The sequence below is a fragment of the Macrobrachium rosenbergii genome, chromosome 1 (genome assembly GCF_040412425.1).
Source record: "Macrobrachium rosenbergii isolate ZJJX-2024 chromosome 1, ASM4041242v1, whole genome shotgun sequence".
In the NCBI taxonomy this organism is placed as follows: Eukaryota; Metazoa; Arthropoda; class Malacostraca; order Decapoda; family Palaemonidae; genus Macrobrachium; species Macrobrachium rosenbergii.
In genome coordinates, this window is record NC_089741.1 from 33,323,643 (window position 1) to 33,344,613 (window position 20,971).

General features: G+C 38.4%; 1 protein-coding gene across 1 annotated transcript in view; it reads right to left on the bottom strand.

Annotated features, from left to right (window-relative positions):
• Positions 1–14,879: 14,879 nt before the first annotated feature.
• The window catches only part of LOC136847958 (breast cancer anti-estrogen resistance protein 3 homolog), a 485,533-nt gene continuing 479,441 nt past the window's right edge, over positions 14,880–20,971 (bottom strand). Inside the window, 7 exon segments of the mRNA XM_067120006.1 lie at positions 14,880–16,312; positions 18,016–18,222; positions 18,353–18,521; positions 19,228–19,371; positions 19,861–20,015; positions 20,017–20,086; positions 20,340–20,922. Of these exon segments, the coding sequence (XP_066976107.1) occupies positions 16,004–16,312; positions 18,016–18,222; positions 18,353–18,521; positions 19,228–19,371; positions 19,861–20,015; positions 20,017–20,086; positions 20,340–20,922 (1,637 nt within the window). The 3' untranslated portion in view covers positions 14,880–16,003.

Below are 20,971 nucleotides of genomic sequence, written 5' to 3' on the forward strand. Positions count from 1 at the left end.
GAGACTTGAAAATGTCTGACCATATTAAGAGTCAGCACCAGGCAGGAAGATCACAATATGAATGAGGAATAGGTGTAGCAATGTGGCATCACAAGAAGGGATGAGGAACAGCTGGTCTGAAAACCGCAAGATGTGGAAGCAGCAGGGCAAAAACTGTAAATAGGTCCAGGTAATCATAGAGAAAAGGCATAGATGAGGCCTAGACCTGATAAGCATTCAGGCAGGAGAACACAGAAAGGAGAGTGAATATTACTGATTTCATCTTACCCCATGAAGGGAAAAGCTGACACAAGAATTTACAGCATGATATTCATTACAGTAGAAAGAATGAAGCCTGAGACAAATGATCAAACCTATGTCACAACACAAAATGAGCTGTTGGGATCCTTGCTTGGAAATCCAGCCATTTGTTGCAATAGAAACCGTAACACTCAGGATGTTTTGTATAAACTTACCTTTGCTTGCTCAAGAGCTGGTCTGGCTGCATTCCTGGCACAGCCTGCTGATTAATGTTGTTAAGTGACTCTGGCAGATCTTTCGGTTCTAGGCTGTTTCCTTGTAACCTTACTGCTGCTGCTACTGCTCTCCTCCTCTGAGCAATGATGTTTTGACCATTAACATTGTTGTACATTTTGCTGGGGTGCAAATTCCTGGGGACGACGTTTCGCTCTGAATCTGGTTAACAATTAACTCGATCGTTAGACTGTTCCAGAGTCTGGAGTTGGAAAGCCCTCTGATGCCAAGCTTGGCACTGGTCAGCAAGCGTTGATTTGATAACCTCTTTTTTCTTGAACTTCAGAAACCAGCTCACTTTCATTACAGCTTTCAACACCACTATTATTCACGTAGCACATCTTCCCAGGTGTTATTCTTGGGCACAATTTTTGTGGTGCCTTCTACTAACACTTTTTGACACCTCAACTGTTACTCTGCCTCCATCATTATCCTTTTTCTTGTTTGGCATGACAGATGCTTTACTGCACATTGTTATTTTCTTTGTCACTGACTCTTTCCAGTTCTTTCCTAACTCACAATCTCTAACATATTCTGAAGGGTTTGGAACTGTATTCTGACTGGGAGAAAATCCTGGAATTGTTTTTACCGTTAGCTCCACTATATTATTGGAATTTTGGAAAGTCAGACGATGAAGCACTACTAACCCTTTTAGACATTGCTATTCTGTTTCAAACTGCAAACCTAGTCATCTGTAAAAACAAAATATATTAAAAAAAAAACACATACATACACCAAATACTTTACAAAGGGACTCCAGGACACTTAGAAACATATTTTATTATCCATAAAAAGTCAGCAAGTACAGAACACAGCATGTGCCTTGTTGTGGCGAGGGACAAGCAGGAAATACCATGGTTGTGATGGGTTCTTTCAATGTTTATTGACTGGGACATCTGCATCGATAAGTTCTACACTCACCCCCCAATTTCTCACATTATTTTAACAGATTTTCAGTTTATCTCCTGTACTGCATCTTAGGCTATACACCCTTTTCTATTCTGTGCAGTCAATTATGTCATTTAATTTACAATATCTCTGGGTAGAACTATGGAACAGCTCATGGGGTATTACCTTGAAATTGTCTTTTTCTATAATATTTTGGTTGCTTGTCAAGAATTTACCATTATTTTTTGCGGTCGGCTGTAATTTGATAATTAACCTTGAAATGATATGTCATTGTATGCTGGCCATCCTGGGCAGCTATTAGCATGCACACGTTGTGAGAGACTTTGGTAAAGGGTGGAGTTTCCTTCACTGGGGTCAGGGGGCTCAGCCAACTAAACAACAAGGCCTACTAGGTTGGGGTTAGGTTAAATGCATTAGGTAAGCATAGTTCCTTTTATAATAGATTTCCTAGTAATCCCTTCTTTTTATCGGGTCCCCTAATGACTCATGCATGGAACCATTCCATAACAACAACATGGCAGTCCGGTCTTTTCCCCCCACCCAAAAATTCCCCAAGCATGTTGGATAGACATGGGGTTAATAATAATTGACCGACAATAAAAACACCACCTCCTTCATCAGCAACACTAAAAGTATAGGAAAATCAATTTCAAGGTAATAGTCTGTGCCAGGCTGTTCTATAGTTTATCTACCTCTGTGGGCTCTTCCTTAGAACTACCATAGCTTTCATAGTAACCAGTCCTGGAAAATATATCCAGGCTGGGGCAAGTATTCTTATCTCGAATGAATAGGAGACTACGATTTGGCCAAATTATTTCATTATTTCAGCTTACACAGGAAAAGCATGATAACTGGGGGCTACTTGAATGGATACAGGCTCCGTACTTAAACAAATCTAACCTTTTTAGAATGCTGTCCTGACCTAACATAACCTTACCTTCCTAACCTGACTTGGGTGTGGTGCCCTGACCTGGCCAGAACCCACCCCAAAGTAACATTAATTTATAGAAGTTACCAATAAGACCCCACCAGTCATTTTTACATGGAAAGAAGCCATTTTCGGTTTTTCATGCAAAAATAACTAGGAAATATTAGGGCACTAAAAGAACCTAAAATTACCAACCTAATGTAACGTAGAGGTGTTTACAGGTTACAATTTTGCCCATATTAGCTATGGAGGAGCAGTATTGCCTTGCCTTATAAGTATTAATTTGATTAATTTTTATTTATCATTTACGCATAGTGTTTATAAGGGGTTTCAAAATACTTGAGAATGAAAGCTCTTTTAAAAAATGTAGGTTACAATTTCACATCATGTATTGGCAACATAAAATAATACAGTAACATTAAACACAGGAAGCATGCATGAGTTCTGGGAGGTAGTGTTAGGCTACAGCCTGCTCCCGTCGTTCTGCAAACCCTAACGCTGCTCAACGGTATTTCTAAGCAATAGATACGGTGGGTGTTGGTGACAAATGGCAGTTTCTTATAGTATTTTGACTGCTTATTTACAATTTAATGTTATTTTTGGGATTGGCTATTTATTAACCTGTAATTAATCTAAGTCCATCCCAAGGGTTTCAAAGCAATCTTCTCGAGACAGAACACGGCTACGTCTGTTGAACAGTTCATATCCCGACACGGCAGTGCAATACCTTGGAAACTGGTTTTTCTACACTTTTAGGGCTTCTGACACTGGCGGCGCATTTGTCTGTTGTCGGCCAATTGGAATGTCCCTTCGCCATGTTTAGTACTGGCCTGGGGCAGTACCCATACATTAACAAGTTATTGCACTTGTGGTGAGACATGAACGTTGAAAGCAGACGGAAGGTACTCATCTTGTGAAGATGGTGGAAACCCCTTGTTGGATGGACTTCAGGGTTATTACAGGTTAATTACTGCCGACCCTCCAAAAAATAACATCAAATTGCTTAAATAAGCAGCAAAATACTATTAAGCTGACCCATTTCTCCTAAATACCTACCGTGTATCTATTACTGAATCTACCCTCCAGCTTTATGGTCTGATCCATAGCTGATATTTAGTGGCCTTTGTAAGTCTATCTGTAAACCTGGCATGGGCCTTAACTAATGCCCTTCGAAGTAGCCTAGGTGAGCAACAGGTGCACGGGCAATGTAGCCTAAGCGCTAGGTTTCTCGTGGTAAGCATCTGCTAAACGCGTGCTGTCTGATTACTGTTAAAATAGCAATCGTTTAGCTTAACGTAATAGTAACACGAGAAGACCTTGGCCATAAGCTAATACTAAATAGGTTAAGCCTATACCAGCACCAGACTGAGAGTTACACAGACCATATCTCTTCTCCACGAGCTACAAACATATTTCCAGCACTTACGAGGCTTTCCAAATGATGTAACAGCAGCTATTCTACTTCAGCAACGATGAGAAACACTCTATAAAATAGGTTTGAAAAGAAGACCTTAAATCGTCCACTGTACCGCCAAAACGTAAAAAACAAACCAATACACTTTGCCAAACAAAGTGCCGATTTCCTGGAGATGACTTTACTCTCGAATTTCATAGGAAAGAAATTGCTTAACAACGCTATTATTACATATGTTTGATTAATTAATAATTTTTATATATATTTTAATTTAAGGTTTTTACCTCCTCAAATCAATATTCTAGTGGATTTAATCATGCTTAATAAATGGATACAAACGAACACTGGATTTAATGAAGTGCAGTACATGATGCATAACAATGTGGCAAGGAATGATGATTCATTTTTTTGCCTTTGTGTAATGCCAGGATTTCAGTACGTGGCCTACAAATACAATATAAATACAGTATTGGCAACAACAAAGACAATACTTAGTGCTTTAATAATATGGTAGCCTTTAGTGAAAATTGCAGGAATGAATGGCGAAAAGAGAGATGGGTTAGGAAATGTTTAAATATTACCATTCCATACTTTATTATGACAACTGAAAAGATTGTGTTTCAGAGGATAAAAGACCTATGACATAGCATCATCTGACATAAAAATAAAAGATGTAGAATGCAATGGCATGCTGAGGAACAACTTTTTTAAATGAAAACGTTGTAGAACGTTGGTTTTAACAGTTTCGACAAATCAGTCGGATTCATTATAGATCCCTCTCTAATTTTATAGTAACGAACAAAGGAATGTAATGGTGAAATCAACGCATGAATGCGTTCTTGCCATTATTACAGTTCAAACTTTATTACACAAACATTACACACACACACACACACACACATATATATATATATATATATATATATATATATATATATATATATATATATATATATATATTTAATATCATAAAAGAAAAATTGAACACAATTAGCACCATAAAAAGAGCATTACAAAACTCTCAAACCCCACTAGACTCCAGATTTTGCACCTACCATTGGCCCTCACCAATGGAAACACGAAAAACACACAAGCACACACACACAGCAGAAAAATAACGAACAAACACACACACACACACATTTTGCACGGACCTTTTTAGAAAATAGCCACGAAGACAAAGAAATTGAAGCTTAAGATTTGGAAAAGTAATATTTAGGCTCATTATTCATTAGAAATCATCTAACGGTCATTTTAACATTTTTAATCCCAATTACTGTATCTATTAATAAAAGGCGTATTCGTTTATATACATGAGTATTATGGATGACTAATTACCAAGTGAATGTTTAAAAAAAATTTAGAGTTCGTACTCCTCAGAAATCGTCGACAGAACGTTGCAATACTTTTTGTTTACATCTTAACCTCCCAATGGGAGAGGGCATGGACATGACGTCATGGCAAAATCAGCCAATAAAGAGCGCGCGGTGTCGCAACGTAAGCGAATCGGAATCGATATCAGTCAGTCGAAGAGTTATTGGCATCAGCCTTCAGCCATTTTTGCCCTCATCTCCAACCCGCAGACCTCTCACAAAGGTACGAGTAATCAAATTTAGGGTTAATTTCACCCTCCAATTCCGCAGTATCAATCATCTCTTTAGCAATTTGTGACACCTGAGTCTGTTACACTGCATGGGAAGTGATTTATGGCCTCGAGACGATTGGATCCTGTCTAAAAAGTGAGTAAACAGATCGTCGGCAGTGACACTGCCAAACCTCTTTCCCAAAATGGCCCAGTTCCTTCGCGAATCTGTTGACCGAAGTGGACGAGCTGGCCATGCGCGGAAGAATGAGGCGTTGAAAATAGCTTTCATTTCCTATTCCATGACGATTTAGACTGTAGCCTGAGCGGTCGCGGCAGCTGTATGTTTTTGGATGATTCAATGTTGGCTGTAGATTCTAGCAGTAATGTCCTCCTGGGCGATCCTCTTTTCAATTTGTCTGATCCAAATGAAATGCACTTTCTGCAGCCACCCAATTTTGGTTCCAACCTGAGACTCTCCCAGTTTCCCTTCAGCGGACCTCGACGACCGAACCAGCCCAGCGACTTAGCAAGAAGCCAGGCGGGAAAGGAAGGAAGTCACAGAAGAACTTGACCCCCAAAATTCACAGGCGACGTAAGCAAAGCCACCCCTGATTGGACCGCCCATCTTACGTCGCAAGTAACAAATCTGAAGGTGGGCGTTCGGGCACTGTATGCGGATCGTAGTCAACACCAGCGCCAGTTCGCCGGTGAAATGTCGCCCCAGCAATATTGCGAACCCTTCTCATAACTTGGTGAAAATCCCAAAAGGGTAGCCCAAGTTAGCTTGAGCGATCAAGTGAAGCGTATATCTTGACGGAAGAAATGGCGGCTGCAAGCTGAGCAGTTAAGCGCGACCCAGGGCTGAGCCCCATGCCTTACAATCGGCAGCAGAGAGCTCTGGTGGTGTTTGTGAAACCTCTGAGCACGTCTGGTCGGAGGATGCATAGCCTGCAAGATCGCCTGTTTGGTGAAACCCTTGCTGTTTGACAGTTCACCCGTTTTGGTCTTTGCGATCTGGCGCCCATCCGATGTAACCGTCCGTTGCGTCAGAGTTGGGGATGGCATGGAAAGACTTACGAGCTGGAACCCTTGAGTGATCAAATGGAGCGTTGCTGGAAAAAATGCCTTGAACGCCAAGAAAAACAGGGGAAATGAAAAGGCTACGTAACTGAACTGGAGCATGCGAGTGTTGGATGTCAGTCGAGAAAGGGACCAGCTGGCTGGTGAAAATGAGAGTCTCAGGGGCCAATGTCCGGGCTTGAAGAACAAGTGAAAACATCTTGTAATCTGCTCGAATCAGTGGCCGTTGGCACGTTAATTGGTAAATTATGGCGAGTGTTGTCCTTGGTGGAAGCGCCCACGGTGAAGGCGGCGATAAAATTATATCTAGTGGTATGTGTCTGCATGTAGATGGTCAAGGCGACCATTGGGTAATGTGCTTATTGTGCCAAAAAGCTGGAAAAAGCTAAAGTTATAGTTAGGTAACCCAGACAATGGAAGCTGAATTAATTGTTATTAATGTCTGTCTGAAAAAGGATGTTTTACTTTGGCCATGTGGCCTTGACCCCATTTTTAAGTGCGCTGAGGGTAGCGTATGTTGAAGCAAAGTCTGTCATACGATTTTTGTTTTGGGTAGGCTCAGTGGTAGCCAAATGAAATGTTGGATATTTTTATGGTTAGTACAGCAACCTTAACTGTGAGGGCATACTTATAAATATTATCAAAAGTCAAATTATATGCTAATGTAGGGATGACAGTTGTAAATGAAAAATCTTTTGGTCATGTCTCAGCATAATCCAATTTAGGCCACAATGGTTTAGAGGATAAGTAAAGCATAATTCTGTGTTTTATCAAAGTATCATCACTAGTTTGTTAACCACGACATACTGCAAAGTGTGGTTCAGTATTTAACATTTAAGGCCTTTTCTGTTTCCATAAATCCACTGGCGTGAAATAAGTGTGATGAAAATAGGGTTATAGGGTCTTTAGCAACATAATGGAAATCAATGGGCAAACCTGTAAATAGGCTGTGACTTGTATAACTGCTAATGTTAATCAGCACTTTATACAAATACATATATATGAGGCAAGGGGTAGAAATGTTTTGAATGGTGACTTGTAAGCGTATGTTCACGCTTTCCTCTTTTTCTCCCCAGCCAGCGGAGGTAACCACAAGCACAGGCGGCACCTGACTGCAGCAAGGTGGGATGGGTTTCCCTGATCCAGAAACTGGACAGGGTCCCATCCCAACCACCGTTTTAAGCCTCCTGCTACCTGTCTCCCTCCCTCTGTGGTAAGCATTTGTGTTTCACTGTTCATTTCCTTTGCAGGTGTGAGAGCTGATTGCAGTAGCCCAATTCATTGCCTACTTCATTAGTCATGTTTCTTATTTTATATACATACTATATACTTTGGAATGTATGGTACTGAAACCAAAATCATTAGAAGTTTTGTCAGTTGAAGAGAACCCTTTTTCATTTCTTGAAAATTTGTAGTTTAGCATAAATTTGTTAAATTTTTAGTGAACTTTTCAAAAGTCAGTTCAAGTTCAGAGACATGAAAGTTTGTACTTCAAGTAAATTGGCAATTTATAGTTGGCTGTTTCTCGAACAATTTATTGGAAAGGGTTTTTAATTTACAGCTACTTCGCTGCCCGCAGTTCCTGATCTCAGCTAAAGTTAAGTATCATAGGTGAGTCCTCTATTTAGCCATGCAAGTGACTTTTAAATAGTTTATATATTTACTGAATTTTGCTAGTAAAAATAATGAAGCTTAGTTATACTATGTCACAGTTATCATTGTAACATATACCAGTCTAGTCAGTGTGAATTTTTTTTTAAATAATTTGAATTTGATTTGCTGAAATTTGATCTCCCTTTTATCTCCTGACAGTGGCTAGTACGCTGTTCATCATGTTCTCTGGTAAATGTAAAATAATTTTTTTTTTTTTTTAAACATCTTGGTTGTGTTACTTAAGTATTCTTTGTTTTTATCAGTTGAGTCAGGTTTCTAAGGCTGCAGAACTGCTAATATTGATTTTTAAAGTCCAAGTTTTACCCGTAAAGGTTACTACAGTAGCCTATATAGAGTTTAGAAGGAGATTCCATAGATTTTGAGTATGGTACCTTACTGGCACAGTTGAATATGGATCTTTGTCACGGTGTTGTGTACATTTTCATGTAACTGTAAGCGTTTGTTTCTTTGCTACAGTATACTGTACTGTACATCTGACTGCAACTTGTTTAATGTTATGTTACCTTCAGAGAGTAAAACATTCATACATTGATGAAACCAGCAGTGAAATGTGTAATAACAAGATAGGATATTAGTGCGTATGTGTTTACTGGTTTTAAAAGTTACAAGTCTGCAGTGTTTATCTCTCTAAGAAAATTATTTTAGAAAGGCAGTCTGTAAGAGAGGCCTGTAAAAACGTACTAGGTGCATGAGAAATTGTTGACGTGCACCCTCAATATTCACCTGTTAGAATTTGCATTTTGTAACTTATGTTTAAATCCCATGGTAACTCAAGGAATTCTTGAAGACAAGATATTGTGTGCAATTTGAAATTCATTTATTTTCAGCAGAAAATTTGAGACTTTATTATGTTCATAACCTAATAAGTGTAGGTATTGTTTTCTTCTAGAAACAGAAATTATGTAAAATTGAAATGTGCATTGCTGTATAAACTTTTCAAAGGACTTAAATTTAATTTGATACTTCAGGTGTTTATCCCATTGATATCATATTTCCTGAGATAAATATATATATATATATATATATATATATATATATATATATATATATATATATATATATATATATATATATATTATATACATTTGGGTTTTGTTGAACCAAAATTGTCAGGTCCTTAATTTCTGTTCTTAAATGCTATTAGTTTCTCATATTTCAAGGTGGGACCTTCCTTTATATAGTATTTAAAGGTGTTCTTTGTACATTATATTTTTTTTCTGGTGAAACTCCGGGAAAGCATTTCCAGTCATTTTTAGTAGTAAATGTTGGCATTTATTTATGAAAACCCTTGCATTTATTATGAATTTGTCAAAACCCATGGTATGTCCACAAGGTGGGAATGTAAAGGTATGTATATAAGTGCCATATGTTTAAAGTAAAAGGTATACTCTATTGTCAGGTAGTTGAAGATAAGGTGTTAGCAGTTCTGTGGCAGTTAGGTGAAAACTACTACAGTACTTGAACTGTAGTTGTAATATCCATTTCAGGAGATAAAGCAACCCAGAAAGTTGTTGACATGGCTAAGTGGTGCTCCACCCAGTTTGGGTATTCTCCTTCTATGTACAGTTTCCAGTAATGAATTAGATTGTAAACCTTGAACATTTTTTTATCAAAGATATATATTAGATATTAGTGTATATATGTATATTTATATATTGTATAATAAATTTTACAAAAGGTTGGGTGCTGTTATTTTTACCCTTTTAAAAACTGTACTGTAATTTTTATTCTACAATGTAATCATTGTATGATGGCCTCATTGGTTTTTGTGGTATAATTAGTTAAGTAAATATTGGAAAGAGCATAGCAGGGACTGCAGGCCAAACTTTTCGACGAATTGTAAGTCCATATTGAATATGAATGGTTACTTAACCAGGTGCTCTGACTTTCTACAGAAAATTACACAGGTGTCAACATTTGTCTTGCTAAACAACAAAGTGTTAGGCTTGGACCTACATTAAATATTTGATATTTTATGGAAATTGCCAAGAACCCATTGTAGAATTAGGGTTAAATACCTATTGAATTTACCTGTAATATGCTTGTAATGACATTATTAAAAAAATGGTTTTGAGTTTAGTAATATATTTGTGGGTTTAAGGTGGTTGGCTTTTTCTTTGTTTTTCGTACCTGTGACAACAATTAAATGTGCATTAAGGACCTCATGTTTTAGTGTATGGGTTTGGTTATGTGATAGTTTCTTTTATGCATTCTTGTGTGATTACAAAATTCAGTCTTTAAAGTAAAATTTTTGTACAGTAAAAAAGCCAGTAGATAGATGATGTGTTTAATGACTGTTTCAGTCTTCAAGTGAGCAATTGTATAGGTTTTAAATTTGTAAGAAAATATGGTCAGTGAGTGCAAAGGAATAGTAGAGCAAATGTAAGCCAAAGAAGCTGTGAAAGTGTTACACTGTAAGGTGAAGTTGGACCTGCATGAAAGGAAGGACTGAAGGATTAAGCCGACATCATGGTGTGCAGACTGTATCGTCTATGGCTGCATGATTGGCCGTCAGGATGAGGTTTCTCTTCATTTGGGTCCAAGATTATCCATGAAAGCAAACTAGGACCTCCACCCAAAACAGCAGTGATGAAGACTTATCTTTTGTTGACTGGAAGGGTTTCTAAATTTCGGAGGACCAGGTTACAAAAGGAGATTGCTGCATAGCATGATTGGCGTGAGGGATTACGGAAAGGCAAGCTTTTGCTCTTTTAACCACTTGGGGCAATGCTATGATTACCAATCAGGAAGCTGTAGAGATATTTTGAGATCATAAAGAAAGCATTGTGGTGAAGGTTACAGCAATAATAGTGTTTAGAACAAGGATGAGACGAGCCTCTTCTGGAAGATGTTTAAACAGGATGTTCAACACCTGGAAAGATTGGATTGGATCTAGACTCAAGGCTGCTTATGACTGCAGCACCCTTGTGTTGCCTTCCAACACCAAAGGGATCGTTTGAATATCCAAGACACTGAAGGTATGTAGGGTGTATAAATGAGAACCTTTGTATATTGTACTCTGGTTAAATTAATAGGTAATGACAAGCTACCATCCAAGGCTGTGCAGTCAATTTACTCTACAGTAGTTAAGGAGCGATGTCCTGGACAGAAATTCAGAACCATTTTCCCTCCAAGGTTAATGTTTCCTGTTAACCTAATTCTGCCTAGGACGAATGAGAACTGAGAGTTGTTCTAGCCTCATGATACCAACTGTGTCATACAGCCTTTCGACCAAGGTATCTTCTGTACCTCAAGGGTTACCATAAGCAGTGGAGAATGGTGAAACTCCAGAGGAACCGTACTGTAAAGGATGCAGTTGACTTATTCATTAGTGCTTGGAATGAGCAGCAACTGTCTGTTGAATGGCATAAAGTAAAGTGTAGCCTGAAAGCATGTGATTATGATTTTACAAGCTTCTCTGCTGCCAAGAGCATCTGGAGCATTGTCAGGCTGTCATATGAGGACGTGGATGATGTTGCCAAGCTGCTTGATGGCTTTGGAGGCTGAAATTTCCAAGGTGATAGGTATCAAAGGTCTGTCGTGTGCAGTAACTTCATGAAGTTTATTGATCCTGACAGCTCCAGGTAGGGCACTACAATTTATGTGATCCACATGAGCCTACAGCTTTGTGAAGAGATACAGGAGAAGAATGAACGTGCTTTTATGGGACATTGCTTTCTTTAAAGCAATTTGTACCGTCCTTCACATACCTACTGTAGCCTTTCGATGTTGCCGTAAAGAACCTCCCCATGTTCATTGATGTTTAGGAGAGCTGCTTGTTCCCCTCTCCACCCTGTTTGTGTCACCCTTGGACAGTCCTCTTCTCATCATTGGAGTTGATAGCTTGTAAGTGTCAATAAACAGCATCTTTGAAATAAAGTGTTGCGTGCTGTAAGAGATGGTGTCTCAAAGAGGTACTCCATATTGCAAAATATGCAATAAGAGATTTTTGCTGCTCAAGGGGATTCTTTGAAGAATTAAAACATTGTTGCTGCAGCATGAATGAAGGGGAGATGCTTAGCTGGACTACCAGTGGATAAAAAAATGTCCTATTAGTAAAGAGGACAAAGAAGTGCGTTGGGATTAGGTACACAAGGCCTATACTACTCAGTGCACCAGAAGCATGGGTACTGATAAGGAATATGGAGGAGATTTTGACAAGGTGTGGAGAGGGGATGAGGAGCCGTTGGTCAGAAAAGCAGCAGTAGGACATAGGCAGAGTACTGGACAATAAAGAAGGGAAATGCTGACTTGGAAGATTTACGATGATGGTGATCTGCAGTATTGAGGGAGGGAGGAAAAAAAGTTTAGTGTACCTTAGTTTTACCTGACCATTGAGCTGATTAACAGCTCTCCTAGGGCTGAGTTGGAGGTAATGGTCAAGAATGAAGGTGAGCACAGAATGTTGTTTTTTATCCTTTTGTAATTCTTTCCTATTAATAGATTTGTTATTCTGTGTGATAGAGGGCTAGTCAGGTGTATTTAGGGCCCTAGAATCATTGATGTAGACCAATGAGGTGGGTGCGTTAGTTTGATTTGGAGCATAATTTCTTATATGATAAATGTTGATTTGCAGTATTTTACATTGTGCTTGATCCTGATTAAATGCAAACCAACCTTACAGGCAGAACTGCCAATACTTTTCAGTTCAATGATCTCAAACAATAACGTTTTTGAAAAATGTACTTTTCACTGGATCCAAGGTGGTTAGGGTTGTGAGTTACCTTCTATAACAGTGCTCAAGAAAATGAAAAAGAAATGTGTTGTGAGTATTCTTGTGACTTCCGAACAATTGCACTGTGATTTTGAAGTCTGTAACCATAACTCAAATGTTTTGAACATCTTTTCCAAGCATAGTGCTACTGTGATGGAACTTTCAAGCTAAGGTGTGCCAAGCAGGATCCTGTTCATCTAGTTCAGAATATGAACAACATAAACACTCAGATGATGACAGCAATACCAGTCTCGAGTACAATACTGAGTTGGAAGATTAGATATAACAAGGGGGTACGAGTGGCAAGTCATGGCTAGCACAAGGGCTATGAAGCAAGCTGATGTTTGCTTTTTAACAAAATTGCAAGAAGCTGCAGTTGTTGATCATTGTGCTCCCAGTGTATTCCACAAGAACATAAAGCAAGAGATTCATGATAATGGTTAAAAACTGTCCTGAACATGGTCGAGATGGACTTGTCTGGAAGAGGATGGCTAACAAGACTGTTGCTTGGGAAACAAACTTCCTGTGGGTACAGGGCTACTTACTAATTGTTGGATTGCCCTTGCATTGCTGCTTACACTGAAGGAAGTAGCCAAGAGTAAACTTTTGAGCATTTGCAAGTTCAGCTCAAAGGTACAAATGACGACTACCATAAACCTTATTCACGTGGTTTCCTCTGTTTCACCGGCCCTTTAGTGTATTGGTACACCCGACTAAATAACTTTTTAAATAACTTTGAGATCATGCTCTGGGTCATACTTTGGTAAGAACCACCTCTGTCACAATATTGCAGTACAGTATTGCTTTTGCCTTGTTACTCCACCTTCCCCAGTCGGCCTTTGGATCAAGTGATCAGATCGATATTCAAGCCATACTATTGGTGGCATGCAGTGAAGAGGTTTGTCCAGCTTATCAGCATTAACTGCAACAGGACTGTCATAAAGCATTGGAGGAGCTTTATCGTAAAGGATGTAATGGCCTCTTGTTGATGAATGGGATTAGGTCTAGTTTAAAACACAATTGGAAGAGAATGTGATAAGATTTAATACAAGACTTTATGTGCTTTGCCTTCCCTGAGAACACTTGTAAGCGTGTGAGGTTTTTACATGAGGACAAAGAGGTTGTAGTCAAGCTGTCTCGAGTTACTTGAGCCTCTGACCATCAAGGAGTTGAGCAAGTGCATGCAGAGGATGAGAGATTTCTGAAGAAAAGGCAAAAGCTCCCAAGGTGTAAGACATCAAGTGTCTTCAGGCCATCTATAATCATTTTGAGGATGATATTAATTTCATAAGGGAGTAAGTGCTGAAACTTTGTGGGCTTCCACTACTGCACCTGCACTACTTGCAGTTCTACAGTTACACGTGGAAATATTGGAGAAAAAGAAACGTGCCTAGAAGACTACTTCGTCATTCTCGAAACCTGTCACTATTCGCCATCATCCTTGTTGTTATTGCCTCTTCTCTTCAGCCTTCATCATTGGAGCACAGATCCTTTCCTTGTCCATTGTACAGAGGAACTGCCTTTCTGATATTTCCCCTCCCTCTTGTTGTAATTATAGCTGATAGTTTGTGATATTGGTGTTGAATAGCCTCATTTTACACAATCGATTAGGAGTTGACAACTACACCTGGATTTGACAAAGATTATAGTGAGACATAAATGTTATTGTTTTTAAAAATTTGTCTTTTGTTTTTGTTAAATTGACGTTATTCCATTTTATTTGTGACCAAAATATGCGGATACAGGGTTTGGAAAATTCCTCTGGTTTATGCATACCAGAGATTTCCCCTTATGCTTGGACATGGAGGAATGCAGTCCAATTGCTTGTGCACGATAGTACTTGGTCTAATTGTGTGCACAAGGCCAACTATGTTTTATTTGATATCCGGCTTTAGTGACTGAAAAACATGAGATAGATATTACTAAACAATTTAACAGTAATGGGTATCCTCCAGAGTACCTTCAAGCCCATTTTGTAATAATATAATGACACCTGTCAGTGGAACTCTTAAATTTTAAGACACTTGTTCACAAACTAGTTACAGTTTAAGAAAAAATTATGTAATGTTATTCTTATTTTATTTACAATAAGTACAAATTCACTTATATTTATATATATACACAGATTCAGCACAAGCCAGTGAAGCCACTCGACTCGTCCTGTGACTAGATCTAATCAGCTGATAATTCTGACGTTCAGTTATAAACACACATAATCTTCGATGCAAGACTATTTTGTAAAAGTTTTCAGGAAACACTCTCATAGGCTATAAACATCCATGTCAAACAAATTAAAATATGCAAAAATAAAAGTATACAAGACATCACAAGAGTTCGGAAATAATTTGGTTCGCAATTTCAGCGTCTCATTTTAAAAACTAATACAACTTGGTGATCGTGGTGAGGGGAACGAATGTTTTCCGAATGACGCACAAAGAAAACTTCTGTCAAGCCTCTGCTAAGATATAACACATCAAACAGGGCTACCAAGCATGTGAAGGGATACATAGCATAGTACTTTAGTTAAGACTGTAGTTTGCATGCACTAAGTTATCCATTATATGTGTTTACCTGCATGTTTATACTGCTGATTCTTAAAAGGGAATAAAACATTTGCTTATACTTATGTCATTGACCAGGTTGATAAGCACCTTCTTGTTATGCATTAAAATTTCATTTGACTTTTACGCCTTGACACTTCAGTATAAAAGTGACTAATATAGAGCTTATAGTAATGATAAATTAAGTAGAGTTATAGTAAATGTCTTTACATTACAGATTTGCTTTCGCAACTCATGTGGATTATCCAATACAAAACATGAAATTTCCTCCTCGTGTCTGTGTAAGTACCAGCCACTGAAGTTACAGCAGCAAGCTCGAGAGAAGGACTCTATATACCTTTCAAGAATCAGTTATAGCCAAAGGTATACAGTACTTCTGAGATTTTGTTAGTATCCACATTTAGAAAAGAGGACATTTTTTCTTCATCATTATTTCTAGAATGATTGATTTACTTCCTCTGTATGAAAGAATGATGGCCCATTGTACATTGTGCAGAATTTATAGTATAATTAAACGTAAATGAATGCATGTCAAATAGGAAACTGTCTTTGAGCAAGGTCCTCAAGTTTCCATGTACAACTTCCAAATGCACCTATGGAAACTGCTGTGCTTTAAATGAGCAGCTTAAGAAACTCCAGGTGGTGGCTCACACCTCTCAGACAGAGTGCTAATAACACGCTGGAATTTTGCGTGGCGTTCTTCGCTGTCGACAGTAGCACCTTTGCTCCCCCACAAGAACTTGAGATGAAACTCGCTTCGGAACATGTCAAGAGTGAGGTCGTCTAGAATATTGGAATCTGAGAGAATGTGATCTGCATTCCGGCGATACAGAGGTAAATTTTGCGTTATGGCCCTTGCTTCTTGAAGATGGGTGAAGAGCATCTGCAAACCATAATCCGCAGCTGTACTCTCCCACTGCAATATTGATGATGCCTGCAAGACGTGAAATGTATATTTTGCATTTAGCCGGGAAAAATCTCATATGCCTTACATTAATATCAAAGTAACCATAAAGCTAATTTTTCTTCTTATACCAGTTAAATTATGCATTTTCTGAAAGCTAAAATAAGGAAGGAGCACACATATATATATATATAAATACTCAAATACAGTACAAACAGCCTAATTATCTACACTATTGAATATAAACAACTGACAACTTGTCTGCTGCTAAAATGCCCTGTTTAAATCCAGGAAATACCTTGAAATTAGGAGAAAGAGAAAGGAACCTGGACAAATAATTGCATCACTACACGTACCCATTATTCTCATGCACAAGAAAAACTAAGTGACCCAATCCTTGTTCCTGACAACTGCATTGCATTTTAATGAAAAATCTTCCAAAGGCAATTTCTGTTACTGCAATTCTTGAGTGAAGATATCAGGAAAATCTACATTGCTGCTCTAAAATGAGCAGAGAAGAATACCCTGAGAGCAGAAACTTTTCTGCTACCAGGCTGGTAAAAAACTTGAGTTTCGAGAGGTAACTGGCAGCTTTTATCTGAAAAGCCACTCTCAAGGAAAGTAGACTAAGTTTGCAAATGTGAAGATTGGGGATTTTTAGAATTCCAGTGTAACTTTCTAACATGAGGCTGATGGACAGGATTGGGTACAGCAGTAGTTACCTGGTTATAGTCTGCAGAATGGAAAGAACTACAGCATGATGTGTAAGGGACCATCCTGAAGTAACAAGAGTTACTCTAAGACTTAGAAAGCCATCACCTTCCCCGACAATCTTAAAAGAATTGCTTGTGGAAAGATGCAAGAATAAAACATCCCAAGGGTGAAATACAGTATAGCATCTATCTTCCCAGTTGCTTATTCTGGAAAAGAAGACAATAGCTTGGTAATCTCTCGGTGAATGAAAGTTCACACAAGGTGGGAGGAGATTCCATAATGTGGAGAAACCCAAAGGATACCACCTAGAAGTCCCTATTAAGGAGCCCACAAACTGTCTTGGTAACAAGAATAAGACAAAATGAGTATGGTAAGTGTCAAGTCCGAATGAGCAGCCTCATACTCTATGTGTAGCTTCTGTTCATAAACTATGTAAAATATTCAATCTAAGTACGAGAAAAATTCACCCAACCAGTTATAGTTAATTTTTATAAAATCTGAAATGGGTGATTGGACAGCAGTCCTGCCGTCATTATGAAGGTCTTTCTGCAAGGGATGGTCAACATTAGTCTCTTTGGAGCCTAGTACTTTTATTTTTGTGAGAAGCCATTTAACAAGACCAATAGATTGCCCAAATTTTTATGAATGAATTACGGTAGCCCATGGCAACAAACTGGAAGGGACAGTTTTCCATGCAAAATGAGATTCTTTGAAGAGACTGCCATTTCTTGACCAATGGATGCTCCTTCACTAAGGAAACCCTGGTGATCACTTTGAACTTGTTTTGACTCCTGGGAAAGGATGAACCTTGAGAAGAGACTATCAAGGTGTAAATAGATGGAATCTTTTGCTGTGAATTCTCAGGTTGAAGCACTGTTCCACATTTTATTTAATGTCTCATACTTAACTCTGCTTATCTTTTGAAGGATTTCCTTGCAGCACCTCCCTGAAGTAGCTCGTTAAGATTCTACTGTAGAAGATCTTAGTACTACTGCATATCCTAAACAATGAAAACTTACATGTTTGTGCATTGAGTAGATGTCATCTAAGTTTCTCTCACACAAAAGCATGAATGGGAGAAGATGTGGGATGGTTGTATTAGGAGCCTGAGGGTTGGTGCACTCATTCATAGCCTTCAGTGTTGACCGCAGTTTTGACTCGAAATTAAATGCGGAGTCGGTGTACTTCTGCCTTACTGTGTGCCACGTGTTAGTCAGACGCTGAATCTGTAATACAGAGGACTCGATTCAGATTTTAAGTTCCTAGTGGATTTCTGATGAAGACTGAGACATCTGGCAATATTTCAATAGTCAAATTTATATCTGAAAATTAATTTCATTTCAAATATTACATTACCTCAGGCATGCACAGGCCAAGCATCAGACCAGTGAAACCATATAAGTTGCCCATTGCAGTTTTTGTGTCGATAGCCATCTGTATCCAGCGATGGATAATTTCTGCTCGCTCATTTAGATCTGGGCTCATGAGGATTGTCACTGCCACAAGTAACTTTAAACACTCCGTTCTGAAACCAAAGAATTATAATTAATAAAACACTCCTGAATCAGTCTAACGTTTCTCTAAAGCAATCTTAAAAATTTAGGTTTTCCTCTCAAAATTTTTCCATCACTGTTCATTGGACAGGGTATGAAACTCCTTTCCTTCTGAAGTGAATAAATTATAAACCTTCACTTATATATGGTATTATATCCCCCAAAACACATTTATGGCATGTACGATAGGTTCAACTCCACAGGAATGGCATTTGGTGACCAAAATAGGTCAACACACTAACATGATGGACCACAGATTTTAGACAACTATCATCAGTTCTTTAGCCTGAGGTTATTTCCGAAGGGTGCATATGATTCTTCACAAATGGAGACCTCTCGAGTAGCTCTTGTAGGACAATGAAAATTAATCTGAAGGTACTACCTTAAAAAGGTATGGCATGGAACAGACTTGTTTCTTTGTGGACAAAATGCCTCATATAAGTCAATCACTGTTAAAAACAGAAAGTAAACACTAATACAACTGATGTCAAGCTGTTGAGGTCCCCAGATCTTTGAATTATCTGGGCACATGACCCTCAGGATTTTCTCTGCATCACTGTCAGTCACAGCTTTACTGTTATACATTATAAGCAGCTGGAAAATCCTCTGAAGCACAAGTGTGGTGTGTTAAGAGACCACTGTAAACAAGATTCCAATATACTGCCCCTGGAACCTTACCTTTCAATTAGGTCTGTCCTCAACTGAGCCCCATGGGGAAGAGTGACTAGTTCGATACCAGATGTAACGCCAAGACCCAAGTCACATTCACCAGTTCCATTCAGCAATTCAAGATCAGCCCTTGTTAGGTGAGCTGCTAAAACTCTGGAAAAAAAAACAGGATGTTTTCCGCATGAAACGTACAGCAAGTTTCAGTTACCAAATGAGCAGCAAGATTGTCATTTACTTTGCTGTTTTCTGTCAGTGTAATTTACCAACAGAAAATGTGTGTGGGATTAATAACTTAACAGGTTTTTGGAAAGAATTTATATAAAAATTTAATTTTTTATCAAACTGGCTTGTGGCTGATTATAGAATGCATTCATAGCATCTACAGATGTATCAAACTACTTTTCTAACAGGTTCTCCTAGTTAATTGGATTGTTAATTTACCATGTATGAAATATATAGTTTTCTAATTTATTGTTAGGAAAATTAAAAATGAAAAAATTTAATGGTTCTTACTCTAAGCCACAAGGATTTTCATTGAAAGTTTGCACACTTTTATTGGAAACCACAAAACTAAAATGCAATGCTGTAAGACTCGAGATAACTGGACGAGGTTAAAAAGAATAACGAATAGGTTCATCCTACCTTGAGCCACTCTCTAAAAGGGTATTCTTAACACCGTTCAGTGCTGTACCATCGAGTGGTTTGTTTTCAATAGAACTAAGGAGAAGGGTGCTAAAATTTTCAAGGTCAAATGCAGTTTGTGCATTCATTTCAGGCATTGTGAACAATACTGGTTCTTTCGTCAACCACGGAATCCTCTTCTAGATGTACACTACCACTGTCACCAAAAGATGCTTGACTGTCACGACTGTAAAGGAGAAAATTTTCTATACTAACTGAATTCAGAAAATGGTACAGCAACAAATAAATGATAAAACATTATCCAAATACTGTACTTCATAATCTTAGTACATAAAATAATCCTGCAATATAGTAAATAGGAATGATTCTAATTTGATCAACAGAAATTTTAACCAACACAATATTGTAAATCAATGGAAAATTATTAAATATAACACTAAATAATACTCGATGCTGTAAAGTATAAGTGAAATTCTTACTTTCTAGTGTCACTTGCAGAAGTCTGTACAGAATCCCCAGAGCCGTTCCCAGAATCGGATCCAGAAGGCTGATACATTTCAGACAAACGGGAGTGCCTTGGGTTTGATGCTGTATCTGCAGTGAGTGTCCCACTATCAATACTTTTGCCATTGTTTTCCAAGTCTCCACTTTCTGTGGGAGTAACAAGATCTTCGACGAACTGCTTTTTGCATTCTTTTTTGTCATCTTCTTCTGTTTCTTCAATTTCAGCGTAAATTCTCTCTGATATGGCTGATGGGGGTATGTTGGCCTGAGGCAGTTTTTTCGGTTTCACTTTAAAGGATGGTACCCTTGAGGGCTTTGGTGGAGGGGCCTGTGGTACTACATCATCATCAATGGACTTATCTGTAGGAGTGAGATCTACTCTCAAGCCAACATTGGGATCAGAAGGCATGTTTGCAAAATGCTCTGTAGCTACAGAAAAAGATTTTGTAGTCATCTTTCTTGGGAGCGACTGCGAAGTGAATTTGTTTTGTTCTACCACTGGACGTGGGCCTATGACACCATCGTTGCTGCAACTTCGTTCTTCATCCCTCAAGGCACCTGAAAAGATTTTGCATTTTTTTAAACTGCTGACACAGGATACATTTCA